The sequence below is a fragment of the Ahaetulla prasina genome, chromosome 6, assembly GCF_028640845.1.
Source record: "Ahaetulla prasina isolate Xishuangbanna chromosome 6, ASM2864084v1, whole genome shotgun sequence".
Taxonomy (NCBI): Eukaryota; Metazoa; Chordata; class Lepidosauria; order Squamata; family Colubridae; genus Ahaetulla; species Ahaetulla prasina.
In genome coordinates, this window is record NC_080544.1 from 66,146,486 (window position 1) to 66,165,779 (window position 19,294).

At 35.2% G+C, this 19,294-nt stretch overlaps 1 protein-coding gene across 2 annotated transcripts in view; it reads right to left on the reverse strand.

Moving 5' to 3' along the window:
* Positions 1-18,404, reverse strand: part of EHHADH (enoyl-CoA hydratase and 3-hydroxyacyl CoA dehydrogenase) — a 30,481-nt gene extending 12,077 nt beyond the window's left edge. Inside the window, exons 1-5 of one of the 2 annotated variants that reach the window (XM_058188408.1) lie at positions 18,190-18,404; positions 14,075-14,178; positions 10,280-10,455; positions 9,082-9,193; positions 2,385-2,489 (exon numbers count right to left, since the gene is read on the reverse strand). In XM_058188408.1, the coding sequence (XP_058044391.1) occupies positions 2,385-2,489; positions 9,082-9,193; positions 10,280-10,455; positions 14,075-14,178; positions 18,190-18,263 (571 nt within the window). In that variant the 5' untranslated portion in view covers positions 18,264-18,404. Of the gene's footprint in view, positions 1-2,384; positions 2,490-9,081; positions 9,194-10,279; positions 10,456-13,269 lie in introns of both variants that reach the window. The other variant, XM_058188409.1, reaches the window with a different exon arrangement.
* Positions 18,405-19,294: the final 890 nt, after the last annotated feature.

Consider the following 19,294-nt stretch of genomic DNA (forward strand, 5'->3'; position numbering starts at 1 on the left):
TGTAAGACAAAAGCATACAAGATGAAATAAGGATATGGATAGTGTGTGGGCCAGCAATTTATAATATTTTATTACTTTTTCATATGGAGTAGGGATGAGTGGACTTGCTTCTGGTGAGGCAATATACTCTGTTCCTTTTACTATTTCATGGCTGGCAGGCTTGGAAATGATTGCTAATTATCTGCAAATAGCTTTTACAGAATGAAAATGATATGAAGATTTATGGAAATATTGCTAATAGAGGTAAGGCTTGAAGCATTCCTGGCTTGGTTTACGAACAGAATTCATAAACTGACAGGATTATTTTTTGTATGTCCCTCTCTTCTATCAAGAAGCCTAGAAGAGCTATAGTATTAACACAAAGCCAGCCATTGTCCAGATTTTATTTAACAATGGCATAGCAGCTGCTTTCCTAGCACTTAAGCTGCCATCATTGCTTCCATGAACACTGAGAATGAGTGCAGAAAGTTACATTATTTGTCAAAGTTTGGCGCCATCGTGTGGACAAACTGCAGAGGGTGCTGAGAAAAGCAGTTGATGCAAAACATCCACTCAAGTCAAATATTTTTTGTTTGTTCCCAATAGATTTAACTGAATTAAAATAATATTTCCTTAAATACAAGTTGCATTTGAGAAATCTGTATTTTCATGCATCCGAGTGAATCCCCAGAGCAACCCAATATGTATCTTTGAGAAGAAATGAGAACTAAAATCCAGTAAGTATAGATAATATCATCACTTCCATGTGTTTACAAGCTGTTAAATGTGAAACCTGACTATATGAAGTATATGTCATTAATCACTGTCTTCCTCAGAGAAACAGTGAAAACGAATGCAATTTTATGGGTATGAGGGAAAATACAATTTCTAGATATAGCTTTTTTTTCTTGATACTTAAGAAAAATATGACCAAACCAGTGCTTTGTTATTCAAAAGTTACGTTCGTTTTGGTGTCTCAATTTCTACAAAGTATCCCCATTAGATTGCTTCTGTTTTACAAAATAATTATTTCATTTAAACCAGTGGTACAATTTAGTCATTCAATATGTCCACAAGACCAGGGAATCAATTCCACAAGAACATTAAAGCTACTTTTATATTAAAAAATGGCTATAATAACAGAAACTTGCAAGTCTGATTGGGCTGTATCTATTCCCCTTTCTCAAAGTTCAATGAATTAGGGAGGCATCTGGCTATCTGCTTCTGAATATGTTCATTCCAGACCAGCGGAAAATTATTTTCCTTCCTCTCCCCACATTTATAATATACGTAGTACTCGGCTTACAATGACAAGTGAGCCCCAAATTTCTGTTGCCCAAATGAGATAGCTGTTAAGTGAGTTTCGTCTCATTTTACAATCTTTCTTGCCAGATTTATTAAGAAAATCACTGCAAGTTGTTAAGTTAGTAACATAATTGTTACTAAGCTGGCTTCCCCATTGATTTTGCTTATCAGAAGGTCACAAAGGTGATCACATGACTTTGAGACACTGCAACCATCATAAATATGAAATGGTTGCCAAGGGATCGAATTTTTATCACATGATTATGGAGTTGCTGCTGTGGTTATGTGAAAAATGGTGATAAATCACTTTTTTTAGTGCCATTGTAACTTCAAACTGTCACAAAACGAATGTTTGTAAGTTGAAAACCACCTGTATATATAATTATAAATACAACTAATTTTTGACTGGTTTTACAATTCATAGCCACCTGCATATGAACCAACTGTAATTTTACTATTTCTTAAGAATAAAGACAGACCTGAATAAACTGAATTCCTGATGTTGCTCAGCATGTTATATCGTATTGAGCAATTGTGTTGGGAAAAATTTCCATGACTGAACTGCATAAAGAACACAATGTTCTATTCCCATGTTGTCTCACTAGTCTTTATGCTTTATATCACTGTACATTAATTGTCTAACTGCCAAGAAGGAACTATGCAAGCAGAAATTTCTGGAAACAGATTTGCAAATTACGAAGATAGAAAACAAACACTTTAAAATGGTAATTTCATATTTTATAGAACTAGCAATAGTGAATGCTCTTATAAAATGACTGCCTATTCACAAAGTAGGTGTCATAACAGGTATAGTGAATTATAAAACACCAATTTATCAAATAGCTATCAGACATTGCCAACAAATGATAGATTTTCAATTATAATATATATATTATATTTAATATATATATTAAATATATATTTATTTAACTTTTCTGCTGCTTGACCCCCAACTCCTATGGCAATACACTACAATTTTTAATCAAAAACCTTGTGCCAACCAAGAGTAACATCAGCTAAATAATTATTTCCACTGGTTTGTACTTCCTTTTGGGAATTAGTTGTGTTATATTTTGCCCAGTACAACTGAAAGTTCTTACCTGATATTCTTTGTGCTAACTTTATAGCTGCTTCAACTGGATTTTCTTTAACAATCTCATCTAAGATCCCCAGTTTCAGTGCTTCAGTAGCTGGCACATTTTTACCTAACAAAAAGAAATATTACTTTTTCTTTTTTTTAAAAAATAATTTTTATTTAACAGTTTGTCTTTAAAAACAATACAAAAAACAACCACACACATATATAAAAAACAAAACATGTCAAAACATAGCGTATTGAATATTATATACTGTCAATGGTAATTTTATAGCATTCCGTATCGACATACCTATTTTGCTTTTGTAGTTCTCTATTCTAGCATTTCTATTTACTTCTCAATAGTATTATAATTGCATTACTTCAACACACACACACACACATATATATATATAAATACACACACACACACACAATTATAATATTCATTGTTCTTATCTACAGATTTATATTCATTTATATTTACATCTCTTTATTTAATGTTGTTCATTTACTTTAAGTTTCATCGGTATTAAGATGGTTGGCCTACAAATTAAAAAAAGATCAATACAACAACTAGAAAATGAAAAAGGGATAGCACAGCATCAGAAGGAAGAAAAAGAAAATATAGCAGTAAGATATTATCAAAACTTATATAGTCGGGAGAACATTGAGGAGGATGACATTAAAAGACATTTACAGCAGAGAAACCTCCCAACCTTACCGGAAAATGTAAAAGAAACATTAGACAGAAAAATAACGATGTTAGAATTAAAAAGGGCAACCCAAAAACAAAAAAGCAATAAAACACCGGGTCCAGATGGAATCCCAGTGGAATTTTACAAAGAATTACAAAAACCCATTGGAGGATTTAATATAGAATAGAATAGAATAGAATTTTTTATTGGCCAAATGTGATTGGACACACAAGGAATTTGTCTTGGTGCATATGCTCTCAGTGTACATAAAAGAAAAGATACCTTCATCAAGGTACAACATTTACAACACAAATGATGGTCAATATATCAATATAAATCATAAGGATTGCCAGCAACAAGTTATAGTCATACAGTCATAAGTGGAAAGAGATTGGTGATGGGAACTATGAGAAGATTAATAGTAGTGCAGATTTAGTAAATAGTTTGACAGTGTTGAGGAAATTATTTGTTTAGCAGAGTGATGGCCTTCGGGAAAAAACTGTTCTTGTGTCTTGTTGTTCTGGTGTGCAGTGCTCTATACCGTCATTTTGAGGGTAGGAGTTGAAACAGTTTATGTCCTGGATGTGAGGGATCTGTAAATATTTTCACGACCCTCTTCTTGATTCGTGCAGTATACAGGTCCTCAGTGGAAGGCAGGTTGGTAGCAATTATTTTTTCTGCAGTTCTAATTATCCTCTGAAGTCTGTGTCTTTCTTGTTGGGTTGCAGAACCGAACCAGACAGTTATAGAGGTGCAAATGACAGACTCAATAATTCCTCTGTAGAACTGAATCAGCAGCTCCTTGGGCAGTTTGAGCTTACTGAGTTGGCGCAGTTTGAGCTTACTGAGTTGGCGCAGAAAGAACATTCTTTGTTGTCCTTTTTTGATGATGTTTTTGATGTTAGCTGTCCATTTTAAATCTTGCGATATGATAGAACCTAGAAATTTAAAGGTTTCTACTGTTGATACTGTGTTGTCTAGTATTGTGAGAGGTGGAAGTATGGAAGGGTTTCTCCTAAAGTCTACCACCATTTCTACGGTTTTGAGTGTGTTCAGTTCCAGATTGTTTTGATTGCACCACAAGGCTAGTCATTCGACCTCTCGTCTATATGCGGATTTGTCATTGTCTCGAATGAGACCGATCACTGTTGTGTCATCTGCGAACTTCAGTAGCTTGACAGATGGATTGTTGGAGATGTAGTCATTGGTATACAGCAGTGCTTCTCAATTATTTTCTGTCATGCCCCCCTAGGAAGAAGAAAACATTTTTCGCGCCCCCCCGCGCGACTGTAAACACGGGGCTTAGCTTGTTATGACAGTGTTTGCCGAGGTCAAACGGGCCCCCCTTTACGGAGCCTCGCGCCCCCCCTGGGGGGCCCGCCCCACTATTTGAGAAGCACTGGTATACAGAGAGAAGAGAAGTGGGGAGAGCACATAGCCCTGGGGGGCCCCTGTGCTAATTGTACAGATATTTGATGTGATCTTGCTTAGCTTATATTACAAACATATAATGAAGTACTAGAGCGACCAATGATATCAAAATCTTGGATGCAGACACTGATAACCTTAATTCCCAAAGACACTGTGGAAAAGAAAAAAAATCCAAAATTATAGGCCAATCTTGCTGCTGAATGCTGACTATATTTATGGCAATAATGACAGAAAGAATAGAATAGAATAGAATAGAATTTTTACTGGCCAAGTGTGATTGGACATACAAGGAATTTGTCAGTGCATATGCCTCAGTGTACATAAAAGAAATGTTACGTTCATCAAGAATCATAAGGTACAACACTTAATGATAGTCATAGGGTTGATAATTAATGTTTCTAAGTTTTTGTCACAGTTTATATATTATAGTTATATCCTGAGACCAGTTGTTGTTGATATATAAGCATAAGCCTCCTCCCTTCTTTTTACCAGATGTTTCTGCAATTCTGTCTGATTGTTGAATCTGAAACCCTGGGATATGCAGGCTGCTATCTTCAACTGGTTCATTTAACCAGGCCTCAGAGAAGCATAGGACTGCTGAATTTGAAAAATCAGAATTGTATCTGTTTAAAAGGAGTATTTCATCCATCTTATTAGCAAGTGAATGTACTTTGGTTAGGAAAATTGAAGGCAGAGGAGTTTTATTTCTCCTATTCCTTAATCTGTTTAAAATTCCCACCCTTTTACCTCTCTTTCTCCGCTTCCCCTGTTTGGTTTTTTTTGGTAATCCATGGCTCCGGGGAAATTGCTTCTTCCTGTGTTAGAATCTCCTCCGTGTTTGTTGGTGAAGTGACTTTTTTTGCTATCCCCAGCCTCCAGAGCCTCTCTAGGAGTCTCTGGAGGCTGGGGACAGCAAAAAAGTCACTTCCTATCCAACCGGAAGTTGGCAAACAGGTAGTTTCTGGCCTCCAGAGGGCCCCTGGGGAGTGCGAAAGGCCTTTTTTGCCCTCCCCAGACTCATAGAGAGACTCTGAAGCCAGGTGAGAGAGAAAAATGGGCCTACCGGGCCATCGCATGCCAGGAGCAGGGGGGAGGGGGTTGCATGTGCATGCGCGGGACACATAGAATTATGGGTGTGGGCACGCACGCACATGACCCCCCCCGCCTCCTGGCACGCGATGGCAAAAAGGTTAGCCATCACTGTTATAGAAAAACCTTTAGAGACGGGATTAATACTATTACAGGATATAAACAAAGTGGCAGGCCTTAAAATAAATAAAAACTAAAATAAAAATAAAAAAATTAACCAAAAGCCAAAATGTAGAAGTAGAGGAGAAAATGGGAATTTTAAGAACAAAAAAAATTAAATATCTGGGAATATGGCTATTAGCAAAATGTAGTACGATAAAAGAGGGATAATTATAATGCACTGATAAAACAAATACAAATAATTTGGAAAATTGGAACAAATTACAGCTATCACTAATTGGCAGAATTTCAACAATTAAAATGAACATATCCAAATTGCTATACCTTTTACAAACGATACCGGTAAAATTAGAGAAGATTTTTTTCGAACAAATAAACAAAATAATATTCAAATTTATATGGGCAAGTAAAAAACCTTGCATTAAATTTAAGCTGTTACAAGACAATAGGAACCACGGGACTGGAAGCTCTACTACCAGGCAGAAGTCCTGACATGGTTAAGAAATTGGATTCAACTCAAAAACAAATGAATATTAGCATTAGAAGGACACGATCTCCAATTAGGTTAGCACGGGTTTCTACGGGAAGGTAAAAATAAAACACGTTCATATTTTCAGAGGCATATAATAAGGAATTCCCTATACAATATCTGGGTAAAGATAAAAAAAAATCATTATGCGAAAATCCCAAATTGGTTATCGACAGTGGAGGTAATGACACACCCAAATACAATAGACCTCAGTGAAATGGTAAGATATTCAGAAATTTTAGATGAGAAAGGAGAATTAAAATCAGTGCAAACATTGAAAACACAAGGAATAAATATAGAATGATGGCCCTATCTACAAATCAAAACAAGACTAAAAAAGGATCAAGAACAATTCAGTATATGCAAAACAATTGGAGTTGGATAAAATTTTACTAGGAACAGAAGGAAAAATGATTACAAAATTATACAAATTTTTACTAAGATATAAAATGGAGGAGGATGTTGTAAAAGAAACGATGATTAGTCGGGAAAGGAATTTTGGCCACAGCATAGAATTAGAACAGTGGGACAAACTATGGGAAAAGAACTACAAACTCACAACAGCAGTTGCCTACAAAGAAAAGCTCTATAAAATGGTTTATAGATGGCATTTGTCACCAGCCAGATTGGCCAAGATGTATCCAAATCTATCACCTAAATGTTGGAGATGCAACCATAAATCCAGAACATTCTACCACATGTGGGAGGTGTGCCCCATCACAAGGAAGTATTGGTGTAAAATTAAAAAATGTCTGAAAGAAATTACAAAGCAAAAAATAGATTTGAAACCTGCATTGTTTTTATTAGGAATACTGGACCCGAAAATGAACAAAAACCTTCAATACACTATACTGCACATACTTACCGCAGCAAGAATCACATTCGCAAAAAATTGGAAACAAAAAAATATATCCGCAGATGAAACAGTAATTAGGAAAATTCTAGAATGTGCAGAGATGGATAAAATGACTATGGAGTTGAAAGAGAGGGAGGATTCAGATTATTATGAAATATGGAATAAAATGTACAGTTGGTTCAAAAGTAGAAACCAGAACAGGAAATGTTTAACAAAATATTACTTTTTCATTTAGGGTTCACTTAGATTCCACCTGCTCCTTGGGAGTTTCAAGGTATGTTATTGGTAGACTACTTTGAGCTTAGATCAGGGGTCTTCAAACTTGCCAATTTTAAGACGTGTACTTCAACTCCCAGGATTCTTCAGTCAGCCAAGGAAAATTCTGGGATTTGAAGTCCACAACCGTTAAATCTGACAATTTTGGAAACCCCAGCACTAGACAAAATTGGTAACTCTCTGATTCTCAATCAGGTGTTAGAAAAAGCATGCTAAAATAATAGAGAATGGAAAATCATTAGCAGAAAGGGGTCAGCAAGGCAGTACGGCTTACTAAACTATAAGGCACAAGTGGTCTATGTATTCTACAGGTGCCTTCTATAGCACAGCAGCCAGCTAGAGAATAAGGTTGCTTGTCAGCTCATTATTGGACTGCTGTGCTGAAACATTAGAATTGATAACTAACAAATCAGCAAGGATCAGGTGACAGAAAAATCAAACAGAACCCTATAAAATGGTAATTGGCTCTGGCCTAGGTTCTCAGTTTTCAATGTCACTCAGGGATCAACTATGTGGCTCTTTGATTGTTCATAGCTATTTAACAGGACACTGAACTTCAGATCACAAAACTGGTGGTCCTGAGTTTGGCACAAATAAGCTGTCATGGGTAAAAACTTTTTAATATCAACTATTAAATAAATATTTAATTTAAAAAAATAAAATATTATTACAATCAATATAAGGCCAAAGCAGTACCAAAGTTTTAAAAATAATATCCAAGAAATTTACTGCTTCACCTTGCCTTTGTGAATGTTGATTACATCATGTACCGTATTTTTCGGAGTACAAGACGCACCTTTTTCCCCCCAAAAAGAAGGTGAAAATCTGGAAGGGTCTTATACTCTGAATGTAGCCCCGCCCAGCTTCTCAAACAGAGGTTTCAGAGGCTGAAAAAAGCATCATAAACGAAGCTTCAGAAAAGAAGCCCCCAAACAGAGCTTCAGAAAAGAAGCCCCCAAACAGAGCTTCAGAGGCAGAAAAAAAAAAGCAAAACAACAACAACAACACCACCAAAGCATGGAGCTCACAACCAAGGAACCTACTGCTAAAATTCACCTCTGGAACAGCTGATTGGGGGTATTCCGGGAGGCCAATCAGCTTTTTTCTTATTTTCCTCCACAAAAACTAAGGTGCGTCTTATACTCCAGTGCATCTTATACTCCAAAAAATACGGTATTTTCATGAGAAGCACAGTCTCCTTCAAAATAAAGCTGAAAGCCAAACCTAATTTGGAATAATAAAACTCCCAAAAATACTGTATATTTTTCAGTCTTCTCTGTAGGTTTGTATGTAAAATTAATATTCTTAAAAATAAGCTGAATTTCCTTTATCAACACACTCATTCTCAGGTGCACATCTTACTGAAAAGTCCATCTAAAGCAGGTGTCTCCAACCTTGGCAACGTTAAGCCTGGCGGACTTCAACTCTCAGAATTCTGGGAGTTGAAGTCTGCCAGGCTTAACATTGCCAAGGTTGGAGATCCCTGATCTAAAGTGCTGCTAATTTATCAGATCTTTTCTAGCTGCTACCTAAGATTTGTTAGCTAACATTTCAGACAATGAATCTAACAAACCCAGAAACTGTAAAGCATGTTTTTACTGTAGTCATGCTATCCTATATTTCTAGAAGGCATAATAGGTATTACATAAAAACTGCAACTTATGCAAATATGTCATATATTATTTGCACATGAACATGAGTATTCACAGATGAAAGAATTTACCTGTGATGATCAGATCAAGTGCAGCTGGTACCCCAATCAATCGTGGAAGCCGTTGAGTCCCTCCGGCTCCAGGAAGTAAACCTATTGTGACTTCTGGCAAACCAACTTGAGCCTGAAGTGAGGATGAAATATTTGTAAATATTTACAATATATAGAACACATAGCATCTTCTCTTTTTTAAAAAACTGCTCTATATAAGCATATATGGGGATATATATGTGTAATGTTGGAAAAGATCAATGGAGAAATCTGGAGAAAAGTTGTATTTCCTGGATTTTCTATTCCTTTTCTGAATTTAAAATTATATTTATGATTGGTGTATCATTATGCAAACCATTAATTCCTAGATCAGTAACACAATCTTACTTATCTAAATGGATTCCCTCTGTAAAACAATTTTTTTAAATTTTACAAAGCATAAACATAAAAAAATAACTAACAATCAAAAGAAACAATAAAGAATAAAAAGAGAATAGAGATAGAAGTGCGAAAAAGTACAAATAAAAAGAAAAACACAAATATATACAAAGAATGAAAAAATATTTTCTCCTTTTAAAATTTTAATAATCATCAAATCCTTATGTCAAAATTTGGTTTTTCTCCATCGCCTGCAAAATTTCCACAAAAGACTTAGAACTTTACATCAATTCCTTCAGTGATTCCAACTCCGTCAACTTTATTAACCATTCCTCTACTGCCGGTATGATAGGCTCTTCCAGTACTGAGCATGCAAAAGTCATGCTGCTACAGGAATTATCATATATAACAATACGTAAAATACTTTTTCAGCACTGTTGTAACTGCAAATGGTAGTTAAATGAGGCAGTTGCTAAATTAGGACTGTATTGTTCTATAATAAGTATTCATTGCCTTGATTACATATTATTCATTTTATAAGATCTTTTTTGATCCAATTGGAATTATTAATGTTATTGAAATAGCATCCACAGTAAACCACAATGATACCATGCACACAATGGCACAATCGTGCAAATACCACAATAAAGTAACATCATCATTCCCCTCCTTCAAGTGTCCATAATCTTCTGTTTCTTCATGTTGCTTTCTGGAATTGGTATCTTTCAATTTTTAATAGAACATTTTATAATTCATAGGTACTTGGTTGGGAGAGATACATAGACATCAGGGGGCTCTAGGTGATATATAGGTTGAAAATGATATTTCAAAGACAACTTACCTTCATGTTTGCAATCCTATAATGACAGCCCAGTGCCAACTCCAGGCCTCCTCCGAAAGCTATATCTTCAATAGCAGCCACAAATGGTTTTTCACTCTTCTCTATAAAAGCAACTACAGACTCCATACTCAGTGCATCTTTTTGAATACTAACAGAAAGTCCTCTGATATCAGCACCTTAAAAAAGTGAACAAAATTCTGAGAATCCATGATTGCTTCAAGTAACCACCCCATTAAAGCCTTGTGCTAATTAGCATAGAAACAAAATGTACTGAAGATTTACATAGTTCAAACATGAAAGGTAATTTTGATTTAATATAAGATTCCAGTTAGTATTAGACTCTCTGTTTATAAAAACCAATGGAATGCAAGCAGCAACATTTTTCAACATTTTTTCCTCCTTGCAAGTATTTCATGTTTCCCATAAATGTGCTATGAAAATTTGAGAATACAGTAAAGTGCTCAAGAAAAGATTGGGGTTCATTGAGAGAAAATTGCTCAAAATTAATTAAAAGAAGGACTAGGGGAGACATGATAGCAGTATTCCAATATCTCAGGGGCTGCCAAAAGAAGAGGGAGTCAAGCTATTCTCAAAGCACCTGAGGGCAGGATAAGAAGCAATGGGTGGAAACTAATCAAGGAGAGAAGCAACTAGAACTAAGAAGAGATTTCCTGACAGTTAGAACAATTAATCAGTAAAACAACTTGCCTCCAGAAGTTGTGAATGCTTCAACATTGGAAGTTTTAAAGAAGAGATTGGACAACCATTTATTTGAAATGGTATAGGGTTTCCTGGCCAAGCAGGGGTTTGGACTAGAAGATCTCCAAGGTCCATTCCAACTCTGTTATTCTGTTCTATTTTATTACCTCCCTTCAGATTATCCAGGAGGAAGCCTCCTGTTGGCTAAGGAATATTAAGTAGATTCTACAATATCCCAAAGATGCTTTTTCAAGCAGCAACTGGACTTTCTTGTTTTTATTTGAATATTTCTTTGAATTCAAAGAAAAACAAGGAAGTCCAGTTGCCTCTTAAAAAAGCACCCTTGATAGAGTTAATTCACAATATGCACGCACGCATGCAGTTCCTAGAGAGGTTCATGTCAAATTTGTGAAAAGAGAGACGAGAGATGAAATTCTTAGAAAACATAGGAGTGGGGCACTGACTTATAGGGGCAGGGAGATAGCCATTCTGAGGCAGATTCCCAGACAGGTACGTGAAATGAGAAAGAAATATTATTTTTTATCAAGCAAATTGTACCAGAAGGGAGTGGGCTTCAGATGGCTGATGCCAGAGGGATTGATGATTTTCCGGGAGGGCATTACGAAAAAATTAGTACAATTATGGAGGCTGCGGCCTACGTGGAGGAACACAAAGCCCTCCTGGATTTAGATGACCCAGGAATTGAAGAAGGGGAGGTTATAGACCATGGGGCGGAGGCGGCTGCCGCTGTTGCGGCCCTGGAGTTGGGTCAGGCTGAACCCAGAGTTCTGAGATCCAAAACTAGGAAGTGACAAAGATATTTGGTATTGTGTTGGTTTTCCTTATTCTCTTTCGTATGATATTCTGATTATTCTTGACCCTTCCTTATTGTGTAAGATTGAAACTTAGCTACTTCGTATCACCTGCTTGCCATATGGCTGTTGTATGTGTTTAAAATTTTGAGTAAAATTCTTATCATGTATAAGAAAAATGAAAATTTACCATACCTGATATGTATTTGCATAAATTTTTTTTGACCAATAAAAACTTTTTATAATAAAAAAAAAAAAAAAGCACCCTTGGGACAACTATGACATGAATGACTGAGAATCTCCATAAACATTTAGATTCTACAATCTATGTGTATCTATGTGTATAAAATTACTTTCTGGAAACTTTTGAGGATAGATAAAACCATTATACCATAATAGCTATCATGACGGTATTACAGATTTCTCATAATATTCTAGTTGAATCATAGAGAAATCTACAAGTGGGACTTACACTAATGGTGTAAGTCTCATTGCAGAATTTTTTTTAATTCTCTTGAATGATTTGTCCACCCCTCTTTTTATGCTCTATCTGGGTATCTCTCAAATCTAAGAGAAGCTTATGGGAAAATACCAGGCAGAGATAGCCCTAGAGGGGAGGGGAAAATTTTTGTCATATTTGCACAATAAGATAAATTCTCTACAACTCAAACCAAATCAAAGATAAAAAATAACCTCAGCACTGAACAATATATGTCATTTTTTTGTAGTGTGAAAAAGCAGGACTTTGAGAAAGAATGTGGGAAGGCTGAGAATGGAAGTGAAAGTTGACTTCAAATGAAGAAATAAAGAGTGAGCTTTTTGTAGACAGCAATTCAGCCAAGGTAAGAAGAAATCTGAGAAGGATTTTGAGTAACTGAAAGAGATTTGCCTTAAATTACTCATGATAAACGGGCTAAGAAATTCTGATAATTTCCAAAGACATTAGAATATCATACTGAAATCTATGTAATTCTTGCTTTGGGGATCTTGTTCAGTTAATCAACATTTTTACCCAATAAATTTATAAACGCAGCTAACTGAACAAGGAAAATCCAAAATAACTATATATAAGGTTGTAAAATAATGTTTAACAAGATTTTTTTAAAAATAAAAGAGACGAGTGGTATAAATTCTAAAATAATAAATAAATAAGATAGCAAACGTAGACTCTGATCCATTACATTGTGGTAGAGGTGCAGATGTGGGGCAGCTGAATGAAGAAATTATGAGTTGAATGAACCACACTTCCCAACTCTTTTTTTCTGAAGGGAAACAGACTGAAATATTTAATGCCGTATATCTATAAACACAGAGGATACTATTGTCCATTGTAAATGTAAAGCAGAGAAGAAAATGGAAACGTGTAAATATATGAATTAAAAATTCAACTAAGTGCTGCAGAATTATGAGATTATTATCCATTGGAGGATGACCTAGTCTATACATCATGACCTTACTAGTTGGGCTGTTTACTCTTACCTTGTTTGGCAGTTCCTTGAGTGGGGAATTGTTTACTTCTGGACTGCTGGTCACATGTTAATCTTGATGTTAATTTATGTTCATCTGATTGTTGGTTGCTGGTGGAAAGGTATTCTGGTCTTTTTGTTCAACCATTGATTATAAGAATGAACACTAAGAAGATGGAGGCTATGTAAGGCAGCACATTTTATACTGTGAGAGTGACCATTACACTAGTCCACATTGGAGCCAATAGGCAAGCCATGATTTTGGTGGGAGAATATTTCAGAGGCTTTTGAGGATAGGATATCTTGAAGCAAAAGCAGCACCAAAGCAAAGAAAAATGTATAGCAATACAAAGTTGATTACAATAGAATTTCAACAAATGCAATTATTGGAACTAGGACATTTAAGCTATAGGCAGTAACATATTTGGAAACAAAATATGATACAGAATTTCTTGGCATCTTTCAAAATCCTTCCTCAAAAGTTTTTGAAGAAATATAAGATGCTAGAGTAAATGTAATAGAAACACTGGCTCTTGCCCTCCTAAGTCATTTCTTTTGAAAACTTCAGTAAAACTTTGTAGCATTGTGCAATTTGCAGAATCCATAGTTGTTTGGATTTACTTGCAGACATAACAAGTTGTAAAATTTTGTTTGGCGACTTGTCAGGCCTGGTGGGTGTCAAATAGACTTAAGATTCCATTATGTTACCTAATTTTATTTGAATTCTGTATCATTGTTTGTATTGTCTTTAATGTGTATGACTTTGAATATTGCTCAGCAATTATAACAAAAAACTGAAGTGACTGAAAAGTTCTTACCTGCACTGAATTTCCCATTTGCCCCACAAATCACAACAGCTTTCACAGTGGGGTCAACATTTGCACGATTTACTTTTTCTTTTAATGCCCGTAATGTCACATCACTAAAATAAATCAGTCATTTACAATGTAAGAAAAAAGATACACCTTCCTGAGCGTCAATATAAAACAAAAGAATTCTTCAAGTAATAGTTCAAAAAGGCTGAGATACAAGACAAAATCTTGATGATTTACGTCAGCAACAATAATCTGCTTGAAAGGTTAATCAATGTTCATAAAACAGATTCATTCAAAAGTAATTCCATAGTTTGACATCTTTTTAAAATGACTTAATTTGTCTAGGTTAAAACAAATCTGGACAACTAGACTGCAGCAAAGGAATAAAGCAAACAATAATTTATTGCTGCCATTTAGTGGTCACCCAGATTTTTGAAATAAGTATAGTTTAAAGCTTGGGTTCATGAGCTCCCAAGTGTACATGAGCTTCATGTACACTATCTATACCAGTGGTAGTCAACCTGGTCCCTACCGCCCACTAGTGGGCGTTCCAGCTTTCATGGTGGGCGGTAGGGGTTTTGTCCGATACTGAAGCACTTTCCTTTTTTTTAAATTTAATTGACTTTTTAAAAAAAATTCATAGCATTATTTAAAAACATTTTCATTAGGTTTTCATAAAATTTCCCATGACAATTTAAATTTTTGAAAATATACTATTTGTATTGCCCACACATAAGTTTAGTTCACGTTACGTAAGTGAAACTAAATGGCGCTATAATGCGACTGCAAACAAAAGAGCCTCATCCCAGAATAGCTCGCGCATCTCCCCCCATACCACCCAGCTGTAATAGATAAGGAGAACTGGTAGCCAGCGCCCCCCCAACCCAATCCACGATGTGCATGTGCAGACGACGATACATGGCACATTACTGGTGGGCGGTTAGAAAATTTTACTATTAACAGAGATACAAAAGTGGGCAGTAGGTATAAAAAGGTTGACTACCCCTGATCTATACAATGGCTTCTTACACTGATCATTATAATATGGTAATATATTTATTTTCAATTGTTAGAATTATTGTAATATCTATGTCATTTTCTAATTACTTCAAGAACTACTGCAATATATTCTTTGACATATATTGCAACATCAAAAATTATAACAATTTTTATTTATCTCCCCCTGCCTTTGTTTCAGACCTATCCTTGCATTTTGATAAGGTCTTTCTTCTGGGTGGCTTAGACTTTTCTTTGCTTTTTGCTAAAAATTGTGTTTTTAAAATAATTCATAAATCTGACACACTGTTAATACATGAAGATTGAGAAGATTAAAATTGCCACTAGAGGGAGCTATAACACTAACAAGAATTTTTCATATATTAATGAAAGAATTGAATGAATTTTTCTCTCATTTTCAGGATCAATGGAAACTGAAGGTAACCTCATAATGCAGGTATTTGATGCATGAAAGATACCTGTATTGTTCATCACATATACACTTTTCACTTTTCACTGCCTTTTTCACTGCCTAGTTTGTACCATTTGGCGGAAAACTGCACCAGTGTATTTTATTAGCTGCCTGCATTTGTGATTCCAATGTCTTTATTGCCTATATTTTAATTCACTGCAGTCACCTCACTTCCATAACAAAATCTAACAAAACTCAAAATTGCACTTGGATGGTATTGGGAGAATACCAGGGTGAAAACCCTATTTTAATAGAGGTACACTAAAGGATAATTTAAGGCAGATTTATACATAGGGTAAGGACAGGATGAAGGAACATGAACATAGAAGAAACAATATATTACTAGACCTGTTTGTGGGTCACTGCAAGTATGCAATCCACATCATCAGTTAAGCTGTAGTACACAGGATTCCTAAACTATAATTTTGTTATTGGCTAATTTATTATTCATGCCTTTTTTTCAGGGCCCTGGAGACAAAAACTGGAATTCAATTTTCATCCTGTCCACAGTAAATTTGATACCAAATTCATTTAATTATTTTGTAATCTTTAAAAAAGCAAAACAAAAGCAAAAGGCCAATTACTGTGAAGATGATTGGGATATCAGCTATTGATTATAAAACTTCGTCAAGCTTTAATATGCTATGTATGTCATCTGACTCCAGACGAATAGGTATTAACTAAAATCAATTAATTAAATTAATTAATTAAAAATAAAAGCAGTTCATTTAATAATACATTGTAATTGAACATTTCATAATGGGATTACTGCTCTGAGTCAGCTGAATAGAATCCAAAGTCTAAAAACATCAAGGTTTAAATATTAACCAGAACTCTTTCCATGATATTTTTTCCCCCTGCATAACCATTTTGTGCCATCATTACTGTTTATTCTGAAAGCGGAATTTATATAAATTACCTCATTTTAAAATATAATTATTTTCCACATATTACTTTATCAAGAAAAAATTGAAAGCGCAATACAGGCAATATTCTTCTTTTTAAAATTGATATATAATCTATACCAATGAATTGAGTTTATTATTTTTGCTACTTAAGAAGTAGAATATCAACAGTAGATAAATTCGTTGGAACGGGGCAAAATAGAAATTCATTTTTGCATATCTATCTGATCACATTCCAGATTTACAACCAAGCAATGTACAGAATTTTCCTAAAATAAAAATATACAGTGTAATATAATCATATATGTCCCACAAGATATAAAAATGTATGGATGAACTAATAGTTTACTTTAAAAGCTTCTTTGTAGTTTGAACTATTTGATCTGCATTTTTGGTGACGAGCTAGATTCAGTGGGGCTCATTCTTATTTCTGAGTTTTGTGCATAGGGTGCTGTATCTGTAATCTTACATGTGGTAGCACCAAAATAACTGCCTACCCATGTATATTCCATAAAACTTTGGGAAGTGACTGAGCACTAAGTAATAACAGCACTAATCTCTAATCCTAATAGCATTTAAGAAACAAATTTCAGAAAAAAATGAGATAAAATAAAAGGCAGTTGAATAGGTACAGGATTAAAAAAGAATTATAACTTCTAGGTAGGAACTGTTGGAGATCAGCACTCTTTTTACATGTTTACAGGTAAAATCCATGGAATAATTGCTATCCTAGTCTAGTTAGAGTTTAGTTTTTAATAATTAGCTGATTACTCAGGACAGTCACACTGTGTTCTATATACGTGTGTGTATGAGTGTATATGATAATTAGCTGATTAATAATTAATTTACTTGAAATAAAATATTTTTTTCTTGGCATCTAAATTGGCTCATATTGGCTGTATTCTCATATTGGGTTGAAGAATCTAAAGTAGGTGGGCCATAATATATACTGTTTTCAATGTTGTTGATGCCCTATTTAAAGTTCAAACTCACTGTGCAACAATGAATTTTCATATTGCTCAACTCTGACTTAGTTAAACATCAGTTTTGCTATTATGAAAATAGGAAGCCCATGTGATCACTGTAGGTGGTGTGAAGGTTTGGTGCTTTCTCCCATGGTTTTATTTTGGCTTTTATTTTTTTGTAATTTGTTGTAGATTCTTCAGGGAAAAACACAGACATGATTTAAAAATTTACTGACAGGTTTGCACCTCAGTACACTTGCCTTCCTCAAATCCAGCTCGCAGCAAAGCTTGAATGATTAGTATTAGGATGTTAGTCCAAAACAAAACAAAAAATATCTGGGCTATAAGTTAGAAGAAGCAAACATTTCTGCATTGTGGCCAAGTAAATTACATTGCTGTGTCAATGTAAACACCAGGAAACAAGCTTGACAGAAAGAAACTTAACACAAAGATAATAGACAAACACTATAGATGGTTCCTATGCATTTTTCCTGGAATAAATCTAACTGAATCCAAATATGCAACAGTACTAGTCACCTGGACAATATTCCTTTGCACACTGCTAGCAAATTCAGTGGCAGATAACACTATTGAGGAAAACACTAAAAATCCATCCCAAATCACAGATGGGTCTTACTTTATTAAGACCCATAAAATTAACCCAAAAGTGTGTGCAAGCTTTCACTTTCTCGAGACCTCTTCATGGACAGGATTAATCGCTTCCAACTAAACAGGCATGGGACTAAACTGGTAACTTTTCCAGTCTTTCCCCATTGTTACCTGATCGTATTGAGCGGAGGATTACACATTCGAATCACTGCCACTTCAGGAGCTCCCCGCACGTATTCAGCCATAATCTTCGTCAGATCGTTGCCGAACAGCAAGAACTACGAATGCTGCAAACTTATTCGGGCAATAAGGGGGCAAGCCAGAGAAAGCAAGACCCTCGCAAGTCCAGCTGGCGATGGGCGTCGCTTAGAGCCGCGCGCGCATTAAGAGGGAGGTTCCAACTGGAGCAGAAAATCCTGACCGAAGGCAAGTGCATGCTTAAGAGCGGTCCAAATTCTCTGGAGTCGACTTAACGCGGAAATTATTTTAATTTAAATTAAGGCAGTCAGCTTTGGTTTTACACCGGGTCCGCTTTCTAGCAAAGAGATCTATGGAAATAACAGTAATGGGGACTGAAGAATTACAAGATCGCTTGTCTGTTCCATTGAAGTCAATGCAAGATGCATATAGTGGAGAAGTGGAGTGAGATAGAAATGGAGTGATATATATCATATGGGTATTTCTTTTGTAAATGCCTTCGTATTTCTTTTTTTTTTAAATTTAAAAAGATTTTCTATGATTTTTTTTGGTGATTTTGTGATTTTGGACAATGGTGAAGAGTTTAGCGATGTGATTTACTAAATAAACGGACTTGGTGGAAATAAAATGGTAATATTGATATCTACTTTAATATGTTTATTCTTTCATCTTTTTTAAAAAAAACTATTTTGAAGTAATTTTAGGCCATTTCCTAAAACGCACAGATAAATCATTTAAGAGGAAGAAATAGCTAGGCATGTTATGGGATGCAGCCTTTGCACTTACGACTGTTCGGACTGAAATGTATTATTTGCATCGGGGAACAATCATTTCAATTATTAATTGCAGTTCAGAACGATCAACTAGCTTTTTCAGACATAGTTTATCAAATATAGGTGCAGAACTTACTAGACTGCAAAGATAAAGTGCAAAGGATCCCTGAATTAAATCCAGAAGATCCTGTTCCCTAATAGAAATGAAGATGAGCACCGCCCCCTACAGTCGGCAATGACTAGCGGAGTAAAATCCACAGACTCCTTTACCTTTTTGGTTCCCTAATAATAGATATATCAGCTAT